We start from the raw sequence: 22,594 nt of genomic DNA, 5'->3' as shown, positions 1-22,594 counted from the left end.
ACAGATAATGGATGGATGTGAAGAATGAAATTCATCCCTGTGAGAAATGCCCTCAGACAAGTTGTTCCACAAGGGGGCAGTAAAACATCGCTGCTTCATTTTGGTAGCTTACATCCTTTCCTTGTCCATTTTCCTCTCCAATCAGTGATTGTTGGAGGGATTAAGCAAAGTGTGTTGTGGCCCCATGTTTCCCACCATCAATGAAGCAATCAAACAACTGCAGGCAAAATGACGACCAGCTGTGACTTTATTCAAAAGTTTGAAAACAGCAATATTAAAACACTTGACGGTGATTTTTAGGTCATAGATTCCTCGTTATGCCACCAATGTACAGAAGCCACTTGACAGTTGACATTTTGATCTTCAACACTTAATAATACAAGCGGCAGCAGAGCATATTGATAAACAGCTGTCTGGATAACTTTACACCAAGATAAATGTCTACAGAACAATTGTGCCGTGAGATTTCTAGATTAAAAGTACTATATCACCTTGTAGAAAAATCACAACTTCTTTTGTAAGGTCAGTTCTCATTGCCCCACCAAATGCATACACACAAACTTCTATTCAAGATACCAGCTAAAGAAAAGACCTGTGTTTCTTTGTTTTGATAGTAAAATTAACAGCAGACATATTTTTATTTAGAGTTACGCCAAAACTACTTCACAAGCCCTGTGCATGGGTTGCTTTTGTTTACCAAAAATGGTGCCCCGCTGCAACAGTAGCACTAAAACAACTCACTGCAATGATCAAAAGGCTTGAGGTTGGGAATATTCACGAAGTCACAAGGTATCACACACATATAAGGCTGAATCCAGATAAATCATACATTTGATGAGAGCAGCTACAGTCAGAACCCCCTTCAGTTACAGTAGTGACCAGCACACTGTGTGTGAAATCAGTTTTGATCTGTTTACGCTTTGACCAAAAGCTTTTGTTTTGCTGTTGTTTTCTTAGCTGTATAGCTGAATGAGTCAACTTGAACACTTTATTTCGCAAGAAAACACTGTACAGTTGTTAGATATACATCAGAACAAAGACACGATACTCTGAAGGTGTAACAGCTAGCAAGGAAAGAAATGGACATCAGGGAATTACTTTGCCACAGAAAATGCCATTTCAAATTTCGCAAACTCTAGCTGTGAATCTATCTACCTCTATCTAGAGTCATGTCATATGATAATATTTTTTCCTTGAACATTAACCATCTCTTATTTCTCAAAAATCTCTACACACATCTGCAGCTCACTGAACTTTGTCAGAAAAAGAACAAAAGTGACACGTTTAATGACAATTTCAGGGCAAAAAAAAAGAATCACAGTCAATTTCACTCATTTTTGTGATTTGCTTAAAGAACTGTCTAAATTCAACATGTCCATGAAGCTTGTAGAAAGTCAAGGCGCAAGGATTTGTTATATTTACGATGCAAGACACATGTTAAAGTTGAAATGACACAGTAAACCATCTCTAATTAAAAATGTCAGTAGCCCCTTATCCCATAAATAATGATATATTGTTTTGAAAACCTGAATTTACAGTACAAAAATATAATATGCCTTTGCTAATTGGTTGTCATGAAGTCTATGGTCAACAGCAGATTTATGATCATCTTTGATAATCTTTTCCAATTGTGAGTCCTTTCTATGACCTTGTAAAACCATTTGGCACTTTGGCACACGATGTACTCATACACCAACATAAACTTACGTAACCACTAAAGCATCTATGTGAAGATGTAACACTCTCAGGAGAGATTTTCTCTGGAATATCTAACTTTTGCTTTATTATGTGGAATGGAATTGTTTTTACGAGGATGACATTTACACAGTTTTTTCCATGACAGCCATTTAAACAGCTTCTGCAGAAGTTTCAGTTGACACAGACATTGTTACTTTGGCTATTTTCACAGTGGTCTTCACGCAGCTCTCTGCAGCCCTGTTGGCAGAAATGTTGACATTTCTATTTTGGCAGTCTGACTCGAGGCTATTGTCCAATTGCTGGGCACTGCCCCTGCAGGCATGGCAGGAGCTGAGGAAGGCATGCCGCAGGTCCTTGCTCCTCAAGGCGTAGATCATTGGGTTGACAGTGGAGTTGAATAGGCAGAGCATGCTGCAGAATGCAAACACTGTCTTGATGTCATCGTCCATTCTCCAGAAGAGGTCATAGACCATGATAGCAAGCACTGGGCCCCAGCAGATGACCAGCACCACCAGGATAAGCACCAGGGTCTTGGCCAGACGGATGTCCATGCGAGCCTGCTCAGGGCGTGTGGTCTGCACTTTAGTCCCATCTGCTGAATAGACAACAAGGCTCTTCTGGGAAGTGCGACTTAGCATGCGCACGGCGTGGTGGTGTGCCCTCCACAGAATATAAATGTAGGCGTAGATAATGAAAAGAACCAGCACACTGGTTACACCGATCCAGAACATCAGGTAGTTCTCATCAATGAGAGGGAATATATCTGAGCAAACAGATTTGAGACGTTTACAGTTCCAGCCGAGCAGAGGTAGCACTGCAATGACAATGGAGATAGTCCACATCATACAAAAGGCTATTACAGCCTTGGTCCGAGTCACAATGCGCCTGTACGCGAGAGGCCGGTGAATAGAGATGTAGCGGTCAATAGCAGTGAGGAAAAGGCTTCCCACTGATGCTGTGAACGACGCTATGACTCCACCCAGCTTGAAGAGGAAAACACTGGGGCTGTCCTTCCTGTGGAAAACATGAAAGTCCAAAAAGCTATACACAAAGATGACACTGCCCAGCAGGTCAGCCACAGCAAGACTTCCGATGAAGTGGTAGGACGGCCGGCAGCGGAGGGTGCGAGACTGCAGGATGACGCAGAGCACCACCAGGTTCTCCAGCACCGTGAAGGTACCCAGAGTCAGAGACATCACAGCCACAGCCAGCTGCTGGCTGGGAGTCAGGATCATGAAACACTCCATGTCCATAAAGTTCTCCCCACATTGTATGTTGTTAGTCTCATCTCGGAATGTGCTCCTGTTGCCAAACAAGTCTGTGGCATTGGTGGGGTAGAAGGGGATGCCCTTGAGGATGAGCTCCTCATCTGCAGGTACCTTGTTTGGGAAAGAGTTGCTCCGGAAAGCAGATAAGGGCTTCTGCAGAGAGAAGCTGCCCTTAAAGTCTACATCATTGATGGGGTCGTCATAGTTAGCATTGTTGGAGCCCAGATACTGTAAGCCAGATGTAATAGTCCGGAAGGTGGTGTCTGCCACACCATCCAGCACCGATTTCATGGCTGTGTCTGAGGGTAATACTGCAGTCTAAGACGCCAGGACAACCTACGAATTGATGACAAACATTTCAGACATATTTTTAAAACTATTACAAACCTTTCCAACATGTGTGCAACATTTCAATATTTGAGTCTACACCTTGATAAAGAAATTATGTTAACGTGCATTAACCTTCATATAATTAAAAGACTTCAGTCCAGATATTTGAATTCTAAGGTAGCTGTACAATTCTGCTCGACTTTAATACTGTATTATGTATGCTGTATATATTTAACACAATGGGAAATTATTCATCAAATGTGGAAACTCATCACATTAAAAAAAAAAAAAAAACACCAGTAAAACGCTTTTTTCCTTGACGTTCAAAAGCAGAAAGGCAAAACAGAGTAAAAATCTAAAGCCTATACTACATGTCTGATCAAATCTGGACAGTCCGACTTAATATAACACTGGGCATATAATAACGGTTTTTTCATAACTTCGATATATGCCACATTTGGTTTACTGTTTAATTAGTAGACTGTCTGGAAAGTCTGATAGCCAGATGGTGCACAAATGTACTCTGAACGAATCTGCATATTAAAGAAGAAAAAAAGGGGAAAAATAGATTCTCATAATTCTAAGGAAAACAACACAAAACATTTAAACTATTTGAAAAAAGCCTCAATTAATGGTTTTAAGGAGGAAAAGTGCTTTCTTTTACCTTACATAATTTTCCCAAGTGCGCAGAATCGCCCTCAATCACCGCGCGTTAATCCAAGTCAGAGGCGCATCATCCAGCCAACTCAGGTCTTACATAAAAAGAGAAACAACCAGCGTGCATATGTTAGAAAGAAACCATCAGTTTTGTCATATGAATGAGTTTGTTTTTCAAATTGTACATGTAGCAGAAGTTGCTCAGGTGTCTGCAGCGGCGTCTTGTTGCTCTTGGAGTGCGCTCCTGCTCCGTTTACGCAGGCTGCTGCTGATGCTGCTGCCGCCTCCAGCGTCTCTCTGCTCTTTTTCTCGGTCTTCACACTTATAAAACGTCACTTCTACAAGCCCTGTCACGTGTTTTCATATAGCTTTATCTGCCCAACCCATGGAGCTGTCAAGTGCGGTGCATAAGAACAAGACAGACGACAGAGGAGGCTCATCAAAAGGTTTTCATTTAAATTCCCAAAGCTTGTCTTTGCAGACGACCTCGGACAAAGAAGCAGCAACAACACAAAAAAAATAGACTGGAATATTTCAGGGAAGAAAAAAAGCGTTTTTTTCTTTCTGTTTCACGATGTAATTGCGAACGCGACTGTGTCCATTTAGCGGGAACAAAAAAGCTGGAGTTTTTCCTTTAATATCTCCCCATGAAGGTCACTCCTCAGTGGCACAGTGCAGCCTTTACTTTCATTTGGAAAAGACAGTTTGCAGACATCATTGGTAGTCAGCGCATGTCTGTTTATTTCGTGAATAATTAACTGAAATTGACAATCTCAGGAACAGAAAGCAGCCTTCATCATTTTGGTGTTCTCTCAGCAGCAAATCCATCAAGCATTCCTGTTTTCTGGTCCACAACAGGCATTTCAAGACCTTAAAAGTGAGCCTGTATTTAAATTAAAATGAAAAATGGGTCTATTTTAGAAGACAAACTATTTATACACCTCAGTGAAACATAGATGTGCTGGCAAGTGATGATTCATGCACATTGTGTTATGTTGGCGTTTTTTGTATTTTGTGCACGCTTCATGTTCACCCCAGTGTCCTCTCCTCTGGTCAACATTATCAGCACATTCAATCACATTACACACCAACAAAACAGGAGTCACATCCTGTTGTGAATCACAGTAACAAAGATGGAGCTTCTGGTGAGCCAATTCAATTCACTGATTATGAATGATCTAATTTCCATGTATTCAAACATTTTAGTGATGTTTAGTTTTCTTCACACCATCCTACATAATGTCACAATCAGCAGTGCAGGCCAAGGAGTCCAGTGTTGAGTTTCAGTACGATTACAAGCATTAACAGAACAAATTGCGGTCACAAATTGACAAAGCAGACAAAATATGAAAATTTGATGCCTCTTCTGGGCTGTAGTGAGGCGGTGGGTCTCTCACCATCACAGGTGTAACTAGAAAAGCATTCGGATAATGCAGTACTCTGCTGCTTTATTCCCCCATATGGCATTGTCAGAAATGCATCCTTTTTGTTTTCTAGAAATGCAGCGTTTGTTTATCAGTTACTGATGATCAGAGTTTTGGTTGGGCTTGCATTTTAGATTTCTTCTCGTTTTTTGGGATGAGAATATAATAATAAATATAATAATTGGGTTATATTTAACCCAATGAGGTTAAGTAAAATCTAAAAGCTGTCATATACTTTTATGTAACAAGGTCTATTTGGCCCTAAATTCCAAAATGAATGGAAAGAATTGTGATAATAGGTTGGACTGAAGTAAGACTAAAGGTGTAATGCAGAATTGATTGACAATTTATACTATATGCTTTAAATAATAGTCAAACCAGGCGGGGTTATTCTGACGCCAGAGGACAAAAGATGTATGCAACTGGGAGGACATTACAAGGGTTAATATCTGATTATTATTTTTTATCATATGTATTTTATATTAATATTATAGTTATATTGTTATTTTTATTGTTTTTATATTCATCATTATTGGGAACAATACCACTCTTTGAAAAAAAAAAAAAATGTCCGCATAAGCGGATGCCAGGTCTTAGGAGGTTAAAATAGATGTACCCACAAACAGAATGACCTTGCACTGAGCAGAGGGGTGTGTTATGACTGTGTACATTATGTATGGATATCGAATCACGTGACCTAAATATGTAGCGGGCAGCGGGAATTGATTAGACTCAGAAACACCCCCACAATTCAATCAACTGTTCCTTGTATCATTTCCAATGGATAAGTCCTGATAAGTCTACGGCAGTGGATTTGTAGTAGGATCGCAATCATGTGATCGTCAGCAGGCAGCTGACGTAGTGTTCACTTGTTGTCGTAGTTACAGTGACGCCGTGACGCTATCTCACAATGATACAGAAATCTTTAACAAATCCGTGGATCCAGACTATAAGCCACATCACTGCCAAAACCTAGTCAATTGGTCTTTGTGTCATGTCTGACCATCACTGAAAATTTCATTCAAATCTGTTTGACCAACGGCAATTGTCTCATAACTCCACTGCGTTCCTTGGCAGAGTAATTACTGATGTAACTTTGTCACAGCTGCCGTTGCTGTCTGAAATGACTAAAATCTATTTCACTAAATTTAAATACATTTATAGACAGCAATTTAAAGTATGACTAACAATCTTAAATATTTTCACAAGTGGATTTGTTTTCTTTTTTGGCAAAATGAACAGCTGGCAGGTTGTCAGAGGAAGCAGCTGAGCTACTTGTAAATCTTCTCTAAGCTAATTCTCTTCAATCTACAGGCAAACTGAGAAAAAACACATTATTTGCAGTCAGGATATGCAGGGCTTTATAGACACACACAAAACAGAGCTCTATGCACTGATTCACATCTCATCCATCAGCTGACCGAAATAAAAGCCCTCTTCCCTGACTGTTGGTAACTGGTATAAGCTGTCGACGGGAGCCTGCAGATAAATGCCTTGTTCTAGGAGACATCAAAGCAGTGAGAGGAGAGAAGCACTGGCTCACTTCTTCTGCTCGGGCTTTCTCAGATTGCACACAAGCTTGAGGTAATGATCTTCTACTCTCTATGTTGCCTGTTAGACCCAGGAAGGAGAAAGTCATCCTCAGATGTGCTCTCACCGACAAAAAAAAAAAAAGTCCTCGTCTGTGATGTCGCACTACATCTTAACAGACCTGTTTTGATCCTGTGCTGTAGTTTTCTTTTTTTGTAGCTTTGCCTTGAGTTCTTTGTTTCTGGGAATATCTGTAGAAAGGCAGATGTGGTTTCATACATTTAACTCCATTGGCACAGCCTGGCTAAGTATTATTGCTGTTGCATTTGTTGTAGTGGTGCTTTTTAATGAAAATAATTTCAAATTCTTAACTATGAATTGTAGGATTTTTCTGTGTTAATGTACTAGTGTCTCTGTGTAGAATTTTTAGTGTAATATTTTTGGGGTACAATATACTTAAAGTAAAATACGATATAATCATGGCAAATGCTATTAACTTGAAGAATAGAGTCACGGCATATGTATGAACTACATAATAATGAGGGTTCTAGTAATCACTCATGTTCTGATGATATGTGTCTGTGGAGGACACACACACACACACAGTTGGAAGATTATAAAGTAAAACATGTAGTTTTGGTGCGAAGACTAATCATATGCTTTTTAGAAAATGATGTGTGGAGTGCTCAAAATATAATGGTGTAAACTTAAAGCAATATAACTTTTAAAAGAAGTGTATCTAAAACATAACAATACATAAAGGTATAATATGCATGAGCTATGCCTCAAAATAATATTATCGGGGTAAAATGTGCAGGGGGGCTGAGGCAAAGTCTGAACATATCTGGGCATGTTCTCTGTAAAACATGACCTAATGATAACCTAATGTCCTCTGTAGTGTGTGACCCAACAATGAAATAAGATAACCTGATGTCAAGATCTGACAAATAGGTTTTGAAAAGCATGATAGTGTCAGAACTGTCACTCCCTGTAGGTGTGGAAAAAATGACCAACTCTGACAGCATAAAAGACGATGCACAGTTTAGTATCTATGGTTTTTCATGGGGGTGCAATCACTGCTAAGGTACTGCTCCTGGATTTTCTGTCCACAATAAATCCTACTGCCCTTGAATGCTGACTTCTCCTGGTGATTTTTTAAAAGATATTTAAAGGCGCTTTTTAAACATTTGAACACGGTCTGATCTCAGACTCTGGCCCATGATTTGGGGCTTTGCTTCCACTTCAAATTCAGTCATCCAGGTTACTGTAATCCTAAATGCTTCAGTAGAACGCAACTGGACTTGTCTTTTGTGTTTTGCAGAGTCCCAGGTGTTTATTATTACTCCCAAATAACATGGGTCACGGCTAGTTAATGTGTTGCCTCCATGTGTGTGTGGGTCAGTGGGAATGGGTGAACGAAAAAGCCACTGCAAACAACTTTGGAAACCCTAGCTGTAGTTAAAAACCTGCTTTATGGACATTTACCATTTGCTGACCAACCAATAAACTGACCAGCACTGCTATCTTAGAATTGGAGGATACATCAACACCAGCCTGTTATTTTTAATGGTAGATTTTATTTAGCTTGAGGCAGAATGTTGCCGTGTGCAGTCTATTCTTACATCTACATAGAATTTGTACATAATGCACGGTTAAATATTCACATCCAGCTGACTGACAACCGGCAACATCTAAATATGTCTCTGACAGACTGATGTCTCTGCAGTCCAGATATAAACCTTCCTGTCAGTAACTGAATGCCTTTCATGCACCCTCAGACTTGCAACACCTATAAATATAACATACATCTAGCATAAAACATTCTGCAAGTGTGTTGAAGGAAGCATCAGTTTTACACTAAATATAAAAACCACCGAAAAATGTTGAATGTTAATCTGCCTATTATTCTCATCCCAGTAACTGAGACTCAAAATGAATGCAATAATATCCACCACATGGAGCAGTTAGACTTGGGCAGCAGGACGGTTTGCCAAACTGACTGGTGTGACAGTTTTCTCTGACTTGGTTGGCATGCTAACCTGTGAGTGAGCAATGAGCGATGGTTGAAGCAAAGCTCACAGCCATCTGCGTTTCAGTTGTGGTACATAACATTTTGTCCTCCAGTGACTCACTTTAAGTCCATGGATCAGAGAAAAGTGCCCAGGGGGGAAATAAACTGCAGTCACAGAAAGGAAACCTCACGTGATCTCCATATCAGGTATAATCCGATGACCTGATTGCTATTCAGGGCTAAATGTCTGAATCCCCAGTTTGGGTACATTTACTGCTAATTGAGGATATTGAGGTGCACAAAAAGAAAATGACCTTCGAATTCAACCTATGCATTTCCACTTCATTTTTTCTTAATGACTATTTAAAAAATGTATAGAGACTATACACAAAGTAGTCAGGTGTAGCTGTAGCACAGTTAACTGACAAAATCTCACTCATAAAAGAAGGATTCTCTCTCTCTCTCTCTCTCTCTCTCTCTCTCTCTCTCTCTCTCTCTCTACCTATATCTTTCTCTTTCTGTGTGTTTCTCATTTTTTGTGTATCTGATCTGCTTTAAACTTGGTAGGTGCTTTGCTTGATACTTGGGGAAGTGCAGTGTTGAGTTTTAAGTTGTTTGCATAAGCAGTTCTCAAGGGAAAAATAAAAAAAAAGATCCACATCATTGTGTTAGGGAGTGACTCAGTGACAAAATGGCGTCACTGATCACAACACCTGTGCATAGTGAAGGTGGCTGTGCCTGATTAAAGTGTGGATTTCCCCTGAGAATGAGCTCCACCTAAAAAAAATTAACTTACAGTCATCAAAAGTACGTGGCTATTTTAGACAGAGATCAATGTGGAAGATTTGCAAACTGGAATTAGCTGATCGTACCAGTGCAACTGCTGGGTGAGGCCTTGAATAAACACTCCAGAGTGCTTTGTCCATACTGCAGTCACAGTTCCTGATGATTTTGTTTCAAGCATGGTACAGGCTGCTAGGATTATTAACATGTGTTTTGTACTGTTGCATTTTTAAAGGGATTATTAATATAATCTAAATATTTACAGACTCCTTATACTACGGAAACTGTTTCAATTATTTTCTTCGGCCCACACTGATGAAAGAATACATTTGCCAGTAATTATCTTAACTGCATCATTATCCTGCATTACTCCAGTGGTGACTAAAGTCCATGCCATAACCATTGTCAATTTGAAGTCAAACAGTGCAGATAAAATGCTGATTCTCTGGTTCTAGAAAAGCATTGCTATGGTCTTTTTTGTAATTGCGTCTTTGTCTGTCTATCTTCATTTTATCTTACATATTTATTTTCAAAGTAGCTGTGTTCATGTTTAGTAAGTGCATGCATTTTCATTTTGTATGTTCAAATTGCAATAAATAGTTCGGAGGACAAAAGATTTTTTATGCACCAAGTTGTTTTGTTTTGGTCATTACATGACAAAAATATACATGATCTGTCAAAAGTTTGGACACACCTTCTCATTCAATGCTTTTTTATTTGCTTGTATTATTTTCTACATTGAAGATTAATAGTGAAGATTAACACTTTTTTTTATTTACAACCTAATTCCATGTGCAGTCTTTTATAGTTTTGATGTCTTCAGTATGAATCTATAATGTATAACATAATTAAATAAAAACATTGAATGAGCAGATATCTCCAAACTTCTGGCTGGTAGTCTACAGTCAATGCAGTAGATGAGGATTTCCACCTTAACACTGCAGTGTACTGAAAACAGTCCAAACATGGATTCAGTGAATTTAACTTGATGTTTTACTGCAAATAAACAGCAGCATAAAGATTAAAAAGTGTTGCCAGTTGTATGTATTATGTGTAACAAGAAGTAGTGTTATAAGTCAATAGTAAGCTGCAGTAAGTGAACAAAGTGTATATGAAAACAGAAATATTTCCAGTGTGGAAGAATGTGCAAATTAGTCACCTGAGAATACACAAGGCTACATGGTGTGGAGTGTAAACAAGAACTTGAAATTTGCAAGAGGATAATAATAATCCTATTTAAAGCTGGCGTTAATGTAACACACAGTCTATGGTGGAGAGAGAAGGGAAGTGTCGTGTTGATGAGGTTCGCTGCTGTAGTGAAAAAAAACTGTTACTGTGCCCTGAGGTTCTGGTCCTGATGGATCGCAACCTCCTGCCAGGAGGGAGGGGCTCCAACAGACTACAGATTCATAGATTTTCGCATTCTAGCTGAAGCAACAGGGTTGAACATTTAAGGCTTTTTAAGACAGAACAGGATTATTTTCATGGGGGGAAAAAGCATCACAGGTGAGTAGGCTCGGTTAAATTTTTGAAAATGATGCCTATCAAAACCATCTTAGCACCATTTCAGAATTAATCTTACATATGAAAATGCCTGAAAACATGTCACATCACCATTCACACGCGTGCCGGTGTAAACATGATACAAAAGGTTGGTTGTTTTGTTGTAGAAAATTCTGCAGCTGAAAGGTGAAAAGTAAGACATGAGACTTCCTTAACTGCATGACAACATCCAGCTGAGACTATTAGATCAACAACCCCTGTAATTTACTATCTATGTTTAATGAGCCTTTGGTAGTCAAAGCAGTTGTTGTCTTCTACCAAAAAAGGGTTCAAGATAGTGTGAGAACCACACACTGTGACAGTTAAAACCCAATCAGAAAGTGACTATTTGTCTGCATCATTGTTTCCAGTCTCAGTTTCTGCCTATCCAAACTAAAACACAATCCCTGAGTTTCCAAAATGAAAAGTGTCAGCAGCATTTCCAAAAGTCTTTATTTTAGGGCTGGTAAAATGTCAGAGTAGTAAGGATGCTCAGCACAAACATTGCAGAAGCTAGTAGTTGCTGAATCCCAGTCAGGTAATGCAGCAGGGTTAACCCAGACAGTACTTGCTTGTCCCATGTGGTTGATATTTAGGTGAAGCAGCTATGCCTTCAACAAGAACTCATAATGTATTTGATGTATTTTGCACATTTTGTAATACTCTGCTGCCATCCTGCAAGTTGTTCTACATTCAAGGCTTTCTCAAGAGGAAGCTGTGACCAAACGAACCTGAACCAGAATTTCCCACCAATGCATCAGTAACAACCCTCATCCATACGAGAGGTCATCATATGCTGAAAAGGGAAAATGTGTCTTGGGTTCCTGCAAGCCTTCTTTCCCACTGGTATTCCCCTGATCTGAATCTTGAAATGCACACATAAGAAACATGAGAGTCCAGTTACTCATGCTTTACTAAAAAAGGCTAACAGAGTGATTAAGGTTATCACATGGTCTGTGCATGAGTCAGCTCTGTTTGAAAATAGGCCACAAGCATTGTTAACTAATACTTTTGTCTTTTTGCCAGTAAGCAGTTTAACTAACTTTAAGCTCATTTTTCTTGTGTAGCTGCTTATAATTCTCTGAAATGCTGACAGAACTATAGAGACCAATAAGCTGTTGTCTGGTGCCTCCATAAATAGACACAAACCAGCTACACAGTCTGTGTGTTGATGTAATGGAGTTCCAGCTGCACCGTGGCTTCATGACAAATTACAGTTTACTCCAGTTCTACGATGACCATACTGAACCTGATCCTGCTGATGTTGAACAATGAATAATCATCAGCAAATGTGAAGAATAGATGGGATCAGTTTAAAACGGTAGTTAGGGGTCATCTGTCCATGAATCTCATTTGCATCTATTGTGGTTGGAGAACAAGCTGTTCAAATTATTGGTAGATGGAGCTTTCCATCTATCCTGTTTTCTCTTGAGAGCCTCTGCAATTTCAGAAGGACACATATTGAAATACTGTCTGCCAGATACTGGTTTGTTTGTGCCTACATTGATTTGTTGGTTTGTATTTGAAAAGACTTTTGCCTACAAATCACTTCTAAAACAGACAGAGGAGAAAATACAAGGTTGACAACAGGCAACAGTAAAATATTTGAAGACTGAAATAGAGGCTTTAAAGGTTTCTTAAGTGCAGTTTGATGGCCCTGCACATTTATCTTGACTAGGTGTGTCATTTTTTAAAAATCTGGCAATGCATTATTACTCTCCTCCCCTGTATGTCTGTATTGCTGTAGTTGTTTGTTTTTAACCTCGCCTGTCTTTTAAAAAGGCTTATCATGTTATTACACTATTTTGTTGTCACAAATGTTTTGATTTTCACCATGCTGGCAGTACTGCAGCAGTACAGAGATACAGCAACTTTTTAAACAGATAATACATCCTGCTGACATTGGTGGTACTCGACTTGAGTATGTCCTTGAGTTTTGCACATTTTTCGCAAACACCTTGGCCAGAATACATCTGGGTATACTTTGGCCTAGGCCACTTCATACCTTCGGGGCTGAAATAGCCTAAGCCAGAAGACATCCTTCCAGGCTAAAATATATCCCATGCAATGTGAGATTACATCAATCAAATTAATTTTATCTCAATTAAAGCACAAATCAGTGAAATTGCATGAAAAGTTTTTTGGGCAGAATATACTATGAGATGTTATGCTGATGTAATGGTTTGTTTATGGAGCACAAATCAAGTATTCACAATAGCACAATACAAAGAAAATATAGATATTGTGCTGAAATCAGTTATACAGTAAGAACTGAACTTAACAACAGCCAATTTTGATCTTCATTGATTATGATTTGCTTACTGCATGATTTTACCTTAGCATGCAATTCAGTTTTTAATGAGCTGAAGGACATTGTAGTTATGTTCTTTCATGAGATTTGCTTGCCGAGCATAAATAACAATTAAGAGTTGAACATGCTTGATCTTTAATATGTTTAGTCTTTATGTGTCAACAGGTATAAACTACCCTGGGCCAGTTTATACCTGGTTATATTTTGGTCGGGGGGTTAATCTGTTACACCATCATCAGATCACAATTTTATTTGTATGGCCAAATACCTGCAAGACTAAGAACATTCCCATCTTTTTTTTTCTTCTGTGTTTAGTCTCGTGGACAGCTGCAATACACAACTCTTCCTCAGGGATGAGCCCTAATAGCAAGCTCACAAAGCTCTTTAGTTTTAACCATGAGTGACTCATTCAAAATCACCACGTAATAAAACCTGGAAAAAACAGTGTCTGTGTTTTTCAAATCAATCAATCAATATTTTAAAGTTAACATACAAAATCAAGAAATTAGTTCAGGGATAGAATCCAAGTATCTTGAAGAAGTATTAGACCCTCAACTTAAATTGCAGCCCTACTGTACATGCATGCTCTGATCTTCTTCCATATCTCATACTGTCTGACAGTTTGGGCTCAAGCAACCCCATCTACAATAAAACACATAAGTTCATTATACAGTCAAACTCTGAAAACAATTCGGTGGCATCACTGTCTTATTTAACAAAAACAAATTTATTGAGTTTTGACTGCTTCATCGATCTTTGCTTTATTAAATTAACGATTAAATGCCTCAATACCACAGCCATTCTGTGGATTCATCCAAAGACAGGATGGCAGCATGGTCACCAGAAGTTCCACCAACGACAATTTCAAAATATCTTTATGTAGAACTACATTTGGACAGACAGCCTTTTCAATCAAATCCTGTCACATTCAGAACACATTACCAAATGAAATTAGTTTATCAGATTTAAAACTTTTACAGCAAAAGTTAAGTATTGGCTGAAAGAAAAACAAGAACATACCCACCTGTGACATCTATAAGGTCCGACTGACTGACTGATTGTGTCATGTGTCTGTGCTGTTTTATTGGTGTTGTTGGTCCTCTTTGTCTCGTTTTATTGAAAAGCCCAGCCAGAAGTTCAAAATTAGCTTAGTGCTATACATTCTGTATGCAATATATCAGATGTTTTCTATGTTAATTGCATGGTCCCTGATAAAAAAAACAACAGAAAATAAAAAATTCACCAATTGTTCTCAATTTGTACTGCAATTCTCTTGATCACGGTACAAATTACCAGGACCATTTGAAATGGTTTAGAAGCTGCATTTTCTCAAAATTTAACAACAATATCAAGGGGCATGATTAATTCTGGCAGGAAAAAAATATATATATAAAAAAATTCATTTAATATTAACATTTTAAACACAGTTAATACACCTATCAGTCACAACATTATGACCACTGACAGCTAAAGTGAATAACATCAGTCATCTTTTTATAATGCAGGGAAACCTTGAGTCCCAACATTCATGAGCATGTTTGACATGTACACCCACCTAAACATTGCAGCTTAAGGACCTCTTGGATGTCCCCAGAGGTCCTGTGTCCATGTCCTTCTGGGTCAGAGGAGTTTTAGCAGCATAAAGAAAACCAACACAATATCAGGCAGGTGGTCATAATGTTTTGCCTGATCGGTTTATGTCAAACACACGATGCCTTACCAAATCTTTTGTCATTTATTTATGTAATTTCAGCATGACAAAATTTACTGGTCAAAAAAAATACACAAACAAACAAAAAAGAATCAAAATTTGGCATGGCTATGAAGAATTTAGGGCTTAACTGTGTACACTGTATTGTTTCATTTGTCATAAAGTTAAGGTAAAGTGGAAAATAAGCAATTTAGCTGAGGGACAACAAACATAATTCATAGCAAGCAAGGAAAAGAGAAAATCAGCATATGTTTATCTTCTTATTCCTGTTAAACCTATAGGAAATGCAATAAGGTTGAGGCGTCTCACATGGATGAGCAGCTCAGCACTTTGCTGCTGCATGTGGACTGATGATACCGCCTTTTCAAGCACCCTCATACACATTTTATGAATCATAAGTCAAAGCAAGCAATGCGGGTGAACAGGCTGTACTCTAAGCTGTAAAAAAGAAATCACAAGGGAAGGCTCATACTTGCTTTACTATATAAAGGTGGGTTTGTATCAACTGCATGTACATCCTATAATCTTACTGAAAGATGCAAAGAATGAAAATCTGATGGGATTGTCAAGGCACAGAAAGAGTACTACATGTTACAGAATTGCTTTCAATTTGTCTGACCTTGCAGCTTTAAGGATAAATGTTTGTTCTCTAAGCTGTATCATTATTAGTATAACATGATTTTTTTAACCGCTATCTGACATCCTAAAGGAAAGATCATAGCTTAGAATAATTCAATCTTTAAAACTCACTAACATGGTAAAGCTCATCGGCTTAATTTCATGAAGTGTAAAAATTACCCTTTTTTAAACAAGTTAGAGCGGCAACCCTTTTTCCCTGTAACTCTTGACAAAAAAGGCCATATGCATACTCTTCAAACTGTCAGACAGTTCCTTAAAAAGTACATCATTGATACGCAAAATAGAAAACCTGTGATGACTGGGCGGTGTCTACTTGAAAAAAAACTGATAACTCTTCTTGTGGCACGTCACAAAAATGGAAAAAGATAAAAGAAGACTGGTGACCAACTAAAAATCCGCAGAAACACAGTTGCAGCTGTAATTAGGGGGACTAGCACGAGTCCTCGTAACACAAATGTGTGGCTCAGTGGGCGTCCTCCTATGAGGACACAGACAGGCCGCTACTTTCACCAATCTAGCTTTGAAAAACAGAAGGGCAGATGTTTCAGACTTGGAGCAGGATTTATCGGTGGAAATCAGTTTCTGTGGCTTTTCAGATAGTGTGAAGGACGGTGAAAAATGTCAACTTGTGTGAATGGCGTCTAAGATAAATGACCTTGCTTGCTCTTCAGTACAAAACTGCAAGATTGAACTTTGTTAATAGACATGAAAAAAAGCCTGAAGACCAAATCAAACAAGATTTTCCAAAGTAGAAAAAAAGAAAAAACTATGACCTGGCCAAGTGTGTCACCTAACTCGAATCCAATAGGGCATTTTCGGGCTGTTGTAAAGAGAAAGGTAGAGTAACACAACCTCTTCAACAAAGAACAACTGAACAAAAGAGTCTGAAGAATGACAGAACACCTCTCTAAAAATTTGAGTTGATATTCTCCATGCTGAGAAGGATTGAGTCTGTCATCCGAGATAAAGGACGATATCTATCCATCCATCCATTATCTATGCACCACTTAATCCTCTGCTGGGTCATTGGGGGGACTGGAGTCTATCTCAGCTGACATAGGGTGAAGGTAAGGGACACCCTGGACGGGTCACCAGTCTATCACAGGGCTACATATAGAGACAAACAATCACATTCATCACACCTATGGACAATTTAGAGTTACCAGTTAATCTCAGCATGATTTTGGACTGTGGGAGGAAGCTGGAGAACCCGGTGAAAACCCACACATCCACAGGGTAAGCATGCAAACCCCAGGCCAGGACACAAACTAGAGATCTTCAAGATGTGAGACAACAGTGCTGGCCACCGAGTCACTGTGCTGCCCAGTGAACATATAAAGTATTGAAAAAAAATAATAAACTTTGAATCTCACTATTGAAAGGTGTGCAGAGCTGTGTGACATTGAATTCCTGCTATGGTACCTTTATTTTGAAAACAGTATAAACTATTTTTAAGTCGACATCAGAGAAAATACCCTACTGTTCAATTTAAAAATAATGCAACTATGAAGGTAATACAATTTTGAATCACAAGGGTTGACTCACTTCAGTTGTATACTGTAGAGTAAATTGTATAAGCCAGTGGTTCTCAACCCTGTTCCTCAGGACCCCATATCCTGCATGTTTTAGATGCTTCCCTGCTTCAACACACCTGACTCAAATGATCAGCTCGTCATCAGGCTTCTGCAGAGGCTTGATGACGAGCAGATCATTTGAATCAGGTGTGTTGGAGCAGGGAAGCATCTAAAACATGCAGGGCATGGGGTCCTGAGGAACAGGGTTGAGAACCACTGGTAAAAGCCAACTAGTACAATATGGCAACATGTAGTATGTTTGTCTGGCTTCGCTTTGAGAAAAATTGAGGAGCACCTCTTAAAGAGAAATGTCCATCAGTGGTAGCGTTGCATTCAGCTAACATTGTCCAATAAGCTCCTGAAGCAGTAAAATTGCGCACAAGTCCACAAAAAAACAAACAAAAACATTTCAAAGGATAGTTTACTATAATCAGCACAGGACAGAAAAAATGTTCAACCTTTTAGAATATGTATGCAAATGCCTGCCATGTCCTCATTTTTACTCCGCCAAGGAATGAGGCATTGTGTGCCGATCGGTGTACGTTTGTCCATCTGTCTGTCTGTTCACAATATTACTCAAAAATGAATTTGGATGAAATTTTCAGGGAAGGTCAGAAATGACACAAGGACCAAGTGATTAGATTTTGCCAGTGATACGGCTTATAATCTGGATCCACGGATTTGTTAAACATTTCTGTATCATTGTGAGATAGCGGCACAGCGTCACTGTAACTATGACTACAAGTGAACACTACATCAGCTGTCTACTGACGATCACGATTGTGATCCTACTACAAATGCGGACTTATTGGCCACCATCCGAAATGATACAAGAAACAACCGATTAAATTGTGGGGGTGTTTCTGAGTCCCATCAATTCCCACTGACTGCTACATATTTACTTCATGCGACTCGGTATCCGTACATAACGTACACATGCATAACACACACCTGTGCTCAGCACAAGGTCATTTGTTTCTGGGTACATCTATTTTAAATGGCCACATCGTATGTTGCTGTGATTTCTCATCATCAGTAACTAATAAATAAACAAATGCTGCATTTCTAAAAAAAACAATGCTGCATTTCTGACAATACTATATGGGGGGATGAGCAGCCTTGGTGGAGTACTGCGCTCTCTGAGTGCTTTTCTCGTTTGAACGATGTGTATGTTTTGTATACCACAGATCATGTGTAATGCATTTACAGTACTTACATTACTACTATATTCTGCACAGTATCCGGCATGCTGAGTCCTCTCCGGGTTTAGTGATCACGCTTTTTTCGAAACATTTGTCCTCCTGACTTAACTGAACTGTGATCATCAACTCAGTTTGCATGGTGCAGTTTATGTGGGTTTTTTGCCACTGAATCTGAGTTCATGGTTCTCCCACAACAAGTAGGTCTGTCCCATCCAGAAGAGAGGACCACGGCTATCCTGTGCCCTTTTCTTCAGAGAGTTTAAGAAACACTGTGTGGCTGATGGCCTGTCATGCCAGCTTTGTGTCAAGCTGTTGTGGTGAGCTGAGCTGAGCAGGACAGCTGGTGAGGATGTCCCCTGGGTGCCTCCTGTTTGGAGGAGTTCTGGAGGAGACTGACTGTGAAGAGACCTCGAGCTGATCCTGGACACACTGGAGGACGACGACGTATACCATTTGGACAGGGAATGCCTGAGACTCCAACTAATTAAATCTTACTATTCACAACAATAATAGCTGCCTATGAACTGGAATTAAAATTAGAACTTCAGATGTTTGGTCAGTGGGTCCAGAAGGAAATTAATTAACAATTAGTGATAAACAAGTTTAATGCTCAGAGATTCTTAACAGAAAATCAATACATGAAGAAACAACAGTACTGATGATATTTGGATCGCACAGACACCAGTTACTTTTCAGTCACACTCAGGGTAGTGTCTGAGTTGTGCATTCACAGGTGGTGATAAATTACCTCTGAGATTCATCTTGGATCACAATAAACTTTTAATAGCAAACAAAACAAAAAAGTTGTCCAAATGAAACAATGGCCAAATAACTGCGGCTTTTCCAGACAAAAGAACAAAAAAAAAAAAAAACAATCAGAAAAAGCTAACTCCGTTCTTAATGGTAATGTTACATTAATTACTTGTATTAGTATTAAACAGAATCACAATCATCACTATGAGATTTTTTGATGCAGTATTTTCCAGAATATATACAACATAAAATAAATAGATTTGATGAAGTTTGATTTCCTCTAAATGTCTGTTTAAAATCCCCTGACAAGGGAGAAGTGTCATATCCTCTACCTCCAGCTTAGTTAGCACTCTTCCCTTCTCCTTCCTTTCCTTTTCCCTTATGTGAGCGTGAGTGTGTGTGTGTGTGTGTGTGTGTGTGGGATGTTGCAGATGCAGGCCTTTAGGTAATCATCTGAGTGAGCACACCTGCAGCAGGGAGTGGTCTACCTATCAGCTCTTCATCCACGCAACACAAAAGCCTCGCTCAGACCATTGCACGATGCTGTTGAATAACTCTGAGTGAGTCAACCCAGCTACTCATTGAATTCTAGTTTCGGTGTTTTGTTTGTGCCACTAACCTGTGTTCTCTTGTGTAGTCTGTGATCACTTCTGCCTGCTCCGTCTGCCTGCTCTGCCACCAGTACCTGCCAGTCACCTGGCACACCCCACACCACACTCCATCCATATTTTCTCTGCCTCTCCCCCTTGCTAGTTGGCAGCTAAGTTTATCCTCTTGTCTTGTCTGGTTCTCTTTGTGTAGTATACTGCTTGCTAGTAATTATTCTGCACTTGTGTTTCTCCCCATTGTGGGTTTTTGTAAGCTCACTGACCATGATTAGTAACGTGTTATTTCCTGGATTCTTGCTTTCCTTGCTTGGTGGTCACAAGTTCTGGTAGACTGGTAAAAATATATATGCCTAATATTACTCAAAAGTAAGGGCGTCAGTTTGTTTTTAAAAGTGGGGGGGATGGAGACCACAGCCATTGTCAGATGGAAATGCACACCCTGGGTGGCGTGCTGGGTAATCGGGAACACTGGGGATATCCCTGGTGGGCCGCTTTATTGTTGGGCCGCTCCAGTCATAAAATAATAATAATAATAATAATAATAATAATAATAATAATAATAATGCTTTAAATCATGGGTCTCAAACTCGCGGACCAACTGTGGCCCGTGGGACGATATTTTGTGGCCCTCTACTTGAGATCAAAGTTTAGCATTGGTGCGGCACGCCTGCTTTTCTCATATGCTTCCGTGTCGTTGGTAAGACAGCACTTTGAGAAAATGTCGAAGAACGGCGGCAAAATGCCACAAGCTGGGCTTGAACTCACAACCACCGCACCAAAGGTGGAGGCTCAACCTGTTGAGCTATCAGTACATGTGGGTAGAGGGGTCTGTGGGCCATTAATTCTCCAGGGCCGAAATTTTGCCCCTGCACGCCTCTGGTCAGAGCTTCCACTTGGCTCGGGAGCAAATTTAAGCATCTGCACGGGTTTTTTAACCTCACGAAGGTGTGCTCCATGTCTGTGCAACTCTCGGCCAAGTGCGGATGGTGCGTTCAGGAGCTTCGGAATTTTCTATACTGCTGAAAATAACTGGGTTTACAATGGCTTACATGTGAAGAATTTGAATGTGTTGGAGACAAAATGACCCCTGACAAAAAGTGGGGGGGACACATCCCCACCGTCCCCCCCTAAACTGACGCCTATGCTCAAAAAAATAACTCTGTCTGATCGTGAATCATCGTATTGTTTGTTCTTTGTCACTTTGGTAATTCTGCAACTCCGCTTTAAAAACAAAGTAATACAAGGAGCAGCTGGATATATGTCACTTGCTGTAAACATCACATAAATAAAATGAAAACCTGGGACAAGGTTAGACAGTACTCACTGGTCAGCCATAACATTAAAACAACTGACATGTAAAGTGGTAACACTGATTATCTCATTACAATGGCGATAGAAAAGTGGTAGTATATTCACAGACTCTGTTTAAAAATGTGTGAACCCTGCATGTTGTCATCCATAGGTTTTTTGAAAAAGGATTTTGAACTTCAGTGTTGTGGCTCTGCCCAGAGGTGAGCTGAAGTGGGTCATGCAAACCTGGAGGACATGGGGTCAAACTGGATCACACAGGGCTGCCCCTCTAACAGTTGTCATGAACAGGGAAAATACCTATAGAGACCAAGGCCTTTTTTTTTTTTTTACCAGGCTTTAAATATGTTTATTTCTGCTGTAAAATTGGACGTTTTAACAAAGAGGTCTATAGAGATTGAATGACTTTTGGAGCCAGATTCATATCAGTGCTTGAAGTTTTTGTCAGCAGCAGCAGCAAAACTGGACAGTTTAAGAATCTTAGCAACTTTGACAAGGACCAAACTGGGTCTCCAAAATGCCTGACATTGTTGGGTGCTCCCAGTATGCAGTGGCTAGTACCTACAAAAAGTGACCCAATGAAGGACAATTGGTAAACAGCTGACAAGACCATAGATCCTGAAGCGCATCAATGTGCATAGGAATTGTAGACTGGAATGGTCACAGAGGAGCTACTGTAGAACAAATAGCTGAAAACTATAATGATGTTGTGATAGCAAACTTTGGGTCCTGCATTCATATTGATGCTGCTTTGACATATACTACCCACCTTAACATTATTGCAGAGGCTGCACACCTCTTTATAGTAGCAATATTTCCTGATGGCAATGTTACTGCCACACAACGCATAATGTTCAAGAATGGTTTGAGGAACATGATTTCACAGATCTCAGTCCATCTGAGCATCAGTGGGTTGTACTAGAAAAACAGGAGTGATCCAGAGAGGCACCACCCAGCACTTTCCATGGCTCCAGAGACACCTTCAGAGGTCTGCGATGTCAACGCCTCTCCAGGGCAGAGCTGCTTTAGCACTGAGATCAACACAATATTAAGCAGGTAGTTTGGATGTTGTTGGTGTATGCATTAAATTTGAAATGGCTATTTCACAGGTTTCACAGATTTTGAGGTACAAATCAGGATTTAACAACATTGAATGAGACTGTGATAACAGCTGGTGGGTGATTTGATCACTACCACTCAAATCTGTTCAAACCACACTCGCACAGTTCAGATGAAGTGGGCCAG

The 22,594-nt window shown here is 39.6% G+C and overlaps 1 protein-coding gene across 3 annotated transcripts; it reads right to left on the bottom strand.

Moving 5' to 3' along the window:
- Positions 1-229: 229 nt before the first annotated feature.
- Positions 230-4,617, bottom strand: cnr1 (cannabinoid receptor 1). Of its 3 annotated transcripts, none has more exons than XM_051960955.1 (3): positions 4,139-4,617; positions 3,966-4,048; positions 230-3,302 (listed from the first exon to the last, which is right to left on the bottom strand). In XM_051960955.1, the coding sequence occupies exon 3, from the start codon at positions 3,255-3,257 to the stop codon at positions 1,848-1,850; it is 1,410 nt and encodes a 469-aa protein (XP_051816915.1). In that variant the 5' UTR covers positions 3,258-3,302; positions 3,966-4,048; positions 4,139-4,617; the 3' UTR covers positions 230-1,847. The 3 variants fall into 3 exon arrangements, with proteins under 3 accessions (XP_051816915.1, XP_022051303.1, XP_022051304.1); XM_022195611.2 differs by having other exon boundaries at positions 3,961-4,048; positions 4,139-4,616; XM_022195612.2 differs by having other exon boundaries at positions 3,966-4,617.
- Positions 4,618-22,594: the final 17,977 nt, after the last annotated feature.

Source organism: Acanthochromis polyacanthus, chromosome 16, assembly GCF_021347895.1.
Source record: "Acanthochromis polyacanthus isolate Apoly-LR-REF ecotype Palm Island chromosome 16, KAUST_Apoly_ChrSc, whole genome shotgun sequence".
Taxonomy (NCBI): domain Eukaryota; kingdom Metazoa; phylum Chordata; class Actinopteri; family Pomacentridae; genus Acanthochromis; species Acanthochromis polyacanthus.
This window is presented reverse-complemented; position numbering and strand designations above follow the sequence as displayed.